The 4,576-nt window shown below is 48.0% G+C and overlaps 1 protein-coding gene across 1 annotated transcript; it reads right to left on the bottom strand.

The window, feature by feature from the left end:
• Positions 1-2,370: 2,370 nt before the first annotated feature.
• Positions 2,371-4,254, bottom strand: Rnase10 (ribonuclease A family member 10 (inactive)). The gene is made up of 2 exons (XM_075950109.1): positions 4,149-4,254; positions 2,371-2,996 (listed from the first exon to the last, which is right to left on the bottom strand). The coding sequence occupies exons 1-2, from the start codon at positions 4,252-4,254 to the stop codon at positions 2,371-2,373; spliced, it is 732 nt and encodes a 243-aa protein (XP_075806224.1).
• Between the last annotated feature and the right edge of the window lie 322 nt (positions 4,255-4,576).

Below are 4,576 nucleotides of genomic sequence, written 5' to 3' on the forward strand. Positions count from 1 at the left end.
GGAACAGGAAGCTGAGAACTCACATTTTCAGCCACCAGCATGAAACAAGGAGATCAAACTAGAAGTGACATGAGGCTTTTAATGTCAAAGTCTGCCCTCAGTGAGGTACTTCCTCCAGCAAGGCTGAACCATCTAAACCTCCCCAATAACAGCAACCAGCTGCAGACAAGTGCTCAAAGGCCCAAGACTGGCAGGTCCTCACTCTGACACCACACCCAAATGAAATACCACACCCGAATGTGGGTCTTCAGCCTCCCAAACTGTGAGCTAAAGCAACCTTTTTCTTTATAAATGCCTAGCTCTAGGTATTTTGTTATAGCAACAACAACATCACCAATACAGTGGACTTCCTTGAGCTTGTGACTTTTCTGTTAAATGTAATTCAGTAAAACCAAAGGAGTCTAGGAAAGCGTGTAGGAGTGTGCAGGATAGACATAGTAGTTTTCTTCCTGCCTGACTTAGAGAAGAAAGAGTCCATCTAAAGACCTGGGAAACATTGTTTGCCCAGTGCTTGACGAAGATCGGATTTCTCAAGTCCCCTAAGGGAGCTTATGTTTCACCGTAGTTATTACAGCTTCTGAGGAGGCACTGGATGGACAGTCACTGAATAGACAGACTGTCAGGGACCTGGAAATGTGCTGACGAAGAACATGGAAGAAACGTGTAATAGAGCTGCTGCCACAGAGATGTCAATGTAAACAAACCCATCAAAGGCTAATTGGATAATTGTGTATGTGTTGCAATGCAGTTCCAGACCTGAAACTTTTGAAGCCTGTGCTTTTTGGAACTTGGAACCTTTTGGATTTCCAAAAGCAAAGTGTAGGGGCCGGAGAGTTTGCTCAGTGGCTAAGAGCTCTTACTGCTCTTCCAGGGGACCCAAAATGAATGCTTCCTCCTTCTAAGTTAGTTCTCAGGTCTTTTATGACAGTAACAGAAAGCTGGCTAACATCTAACTGAAGTGTAGTAAGCAGAGGCAGGGTATTGGGAAAGTGTGGATCTGGCAAATCACATATATGTGTGTGTGTGTGTGTGTGTGTGTGTGTGTGTGTGTGTGTGTGTAATTTATATCAATTAGAATGACTAACAAACTATGGTCCAGCTAGTCCAACAATAGTTGTCTACCAATAGAAAGTCTAAGAATTCAGAAGTTGTTCAATCCATGAGGCCGGATGTCTTCAGCCAGTCTTCAGTGTACAATGGAACCTCAAAGAAATAGGCTCTAATGCCAGTAAAATAATGAGCTTGCCAGAAAGAGTGAGGGCCAGCCGGCTAAGAGAGAGAGCTTCCTTCTTCCATGTCCTTTGTCTGGGCTGCACCATAAGGTAGATCTTCCCACCTCAAAAGACCCAGATCAAATGATTTAACTAAGAAAAAACCTTCACGGGTGTACCCAGCTGCTTGGGGTGTAATCTCAGATGTGGTCAAGTTGACAACCAAGAACAGCTGTTTCTATCTTCCTTCCTCCCTCCCTCCCTCCCTCCCTCCCTCCCTCCCTCCCTTCCTTCCTTCCTTCCTTCCTTCCTTCCTTCCTTCCTTCCTCCCTTTCTTCCTTTCTTTCCATCTAACCTCTAACTACCCATGCCAGACTCAGTCTTTCCCAATATATCCCAGTTAACACATATTAGCTGACTGAGTGGCTCAAAAAACATCTGGAGAAACAAGGACCGCCCCCCCACACAAAAAAAAAAAGGTGGAAGAAAAGGAGAACACAGAAAACTATAAGAAAAGAAAGAAACGAAGGAAAAAGAAAAGAGGAACAAAAAGAAAGGTTGTAAAAATAGGAGCAGAAAGGGGAGGGGAGCGGGGAGAAAAAGTGGGTCCTTACCCAGGCACTGGTTCCTCTTGCACCACCTTGTCAGCAGGCTCTGTAATTTCCCAGCCTAACCATGTGACTTTCAGACACAGTCCCAGATAGAATCATTTTAATTGCATCTGAGAAGAGCATTATCTTGCACAGGACAATGTGATTACCCAGGAGTCTGTGAGTACCACAGAGGCCCTGTGAGGGCAGCAGCGAAGAAAATGGGTAAAGGATGCATCGAACTTTTCTACTCTATGCCCGGGTTTTACTCAGTCCAGGGATCAGGCTGCTGACCACGGCTAAGGGAGGGTCTATCTACAGCTCCGCCTTTCTAGGGCAGGGTTGAAGGTGAGAGACATCTTGGAGAAACTAGTCATTATGTTGCCATTTCTGACCCCCAGAACAAAATGCCAGTTGGACAACCCCTAACACCGAGAATAATTATATTTTCAGAAGACAAAGATCATAGTGGTTCATCCTCTCTTCCCAGGACTTTTCTACAGTGCACCCAAGTGGGGGCAGAAGCATCAGCAAACGGGAATGCAAAGGGAAGGGAAAGGCATGAGCCCTCAGTTAAGCTCCAGCAGCTTCGTGTCATTGCATGTTATGATAATGATCTTTTCCATGATATAACTCAGATAATGGCAGTTGGGCGTGACTTGGCCTGGTTTGGACAACTTACACAATGTCAGATCGAAAGGACGGGGGCTTTTGTGACATTTGAGCCCCTTGAGGTTACAGGTAACCACAGGGCTGTCACAGACTGCCCTGACTGTGCTTGGCTCTTCATGGATGAATGTGTATTGGTTTATGCAGCTGCGGTTATGCTCCTTCATCTTGGGGGCCATCATGGTGTTACAGTCCCTGGGGCTCAGGTCAAACCTGAGGTAGTCCTGTTTGCTCTGAGACAGCATCCTGCTTCCTCCGACCTCATCTCCCCCAAGGACAGCCTCTTCTGGCCGGACAGGCTGTGCCATTTCTTTGTAGCCCAGTACCAGGGCTTCTGTGGTCCTTGTGCCTTCTCCCTCTTCAGTGGCCTCAGCTGTGCCCTCGGAGCCACCAGGCCAGAACTCACTCAGTGGCGGATCCAAGACCGCAGCAGCCATGTGAAGGCCGAGGCCCAGGCCCAGCCCCAGGCCTAGCAGCAACAGCAGCACCATAAACAGCGTGTGTACCACAGTCACCTTCATTCTGCCTGGGGAAGAGGGGGAAAGGAAGGCATGATGTAGACGTAAACTCTGACCCATGCCTCAGGTCCTCCACCCAATCCACAGCACTCTACCCACCCAAGGCAATGAGTCTCTTTCTTGAGTATTTCTTTTGCCTCTCCTCATCAAATTCCTCTTTCCTGTGTAAAAGGTGTGGGTCTTGAGGATTGGAAGGTAACCAGTAGAAACGGTCTTAAACAGGTTTGCATCTGAGGAACCAATAAGGGAACTTGCTACGGCTCTGTCCTTTCTCCCCTTGCACCCACTAAGCCAGAGCTCTCGCTCTGAGCTCTAGCCCCAGGGCACACCAGTCAATTCTTAAGCAGAAACGACTTCCTAATCACCAGAGAGGATAGCTAAGCCAAATGAGTGTCGAGAAATCCTTACAGAAAACCTTGCTCCAGGTAAAGGACTGGGCTCATCATAGTAGACACTGTATCCATTTCTTATCTCAGACTTACTTCCTTGCTATTACATTACCCTTCTCCCCAAAAGAGATACAAATGGATCGAAAAGTCCTAGGTTTATTCTCACTCACGGCTGGGGTCTCTGCTAAGCTTGTCATCGAGCTCCGTTTCTAGTGGGGGAAGAAAGGCAGTAGTGCCTTCTCCCTCTCCAGCTGCCTTGGCGGCTGCTCTCGCCTGATCCTGTCCCACAGCTGAGGCAGGAGGATGGCAGCTGAAAAGAAGACGGTCCTTTGGAGCCGCAGACTCAGGGTTCCACCTTGGTATGAAAAGCAGGAAGGACATGCTGGGTACCAGCAGACTCTAATGATGAGGCAGGAGGCGTCTAACTGGCCATCCTGCTCAGCAACTGCCCAACTTTGAGGAAATCGGAAATAGAACGCTATGCTCTTGGCCAAAGCTGGCATCCATCCCTCGGTGACAATGTTGCCCTGGGCCCCGCATGTGGAAATGCTACAGTGTGCCTGCTGGTTGTCATGGACTCAAGAGATTAAGACAATATTAGAGGCTTGCCAGAACACACCAGTGAGAAATAGACCAGGAAAGTTTTTCTTTACTAAAGCTAACCAGAAGAATGAGGAAAGGCGCTTAGAAGACTGCAATCAGATGGGGTACAGCTCTGGCTCAGCAGGCAGAGAGCTCCTCAGGCACGGGACGCTGCTGTCTTTGGCTTACCAATACTTGTAAGCAGCTTCAGATAGTCCTGGCTCTTTCTGTGTCCCTGGTTCTGCCCTGCAATAGCTTTCTTCTCTGTGAGCAGTTCCCAGAAGCCACTCTCCATAAAAATCTATCCCCTTGTGTGCCGTGGGCTTTTAAACACAGCCGGATTTCCTGAACCCACCTCTCTCCCCTTCTTCCCAGCACAGAACACACTCACTCAGCTAATTTGCATTTCTGCTCCCACAAACACTTTGAAGTCAAGCAATTTAGGCCAGGACAGGAAGTGTTTTCTGGCCCAGGGAGAGTGTAGGCAGTTTATTTTATCAGTCAGCTGTTCCTCCCTGAGTTGTGCCCACTTACCTGTGGTCTAGACCCTCTGACCTGTGCATGGATTTCCAGCCTTGTTAGTCTTGTTTTCTACACTTCAGCCTTTTCCTGTCGCT

This window comes from Microtus pennsylvanicus, chromosome 15, assembly GCF_037038515.1.
Source record: "Microtus pennsylvanicus isolate mMicPen1 chromosome 15, mMicPen1.hap1, whole genome shotgun sequence".
Taxonomy (NCBI): domain Eukaryota; kingdom Metazoa; phylum Chordata; class Mammalia; order Rodentia; family Cricetidae; genus Microtus; species Microtus pennsylvanicus.

Excerpts from the sequence above, each read along its gene's own strand:
- Rnase10 (XM_075950109.1), bottom strand. The coding sequence starts at position 4,254 with ATGGAGAGTGGCTTCTGGGAACTGCTCACAGAGAAGAAAGCTATTGCA. Across the intron at positions 2,997-4,148 it reads GAAGCTGCTTACAAGTATTG|GCAGAATGAAGGTGACTGTG; the intron begins GTAAGCCAAAGA and ends CCTCTTCCCCAG.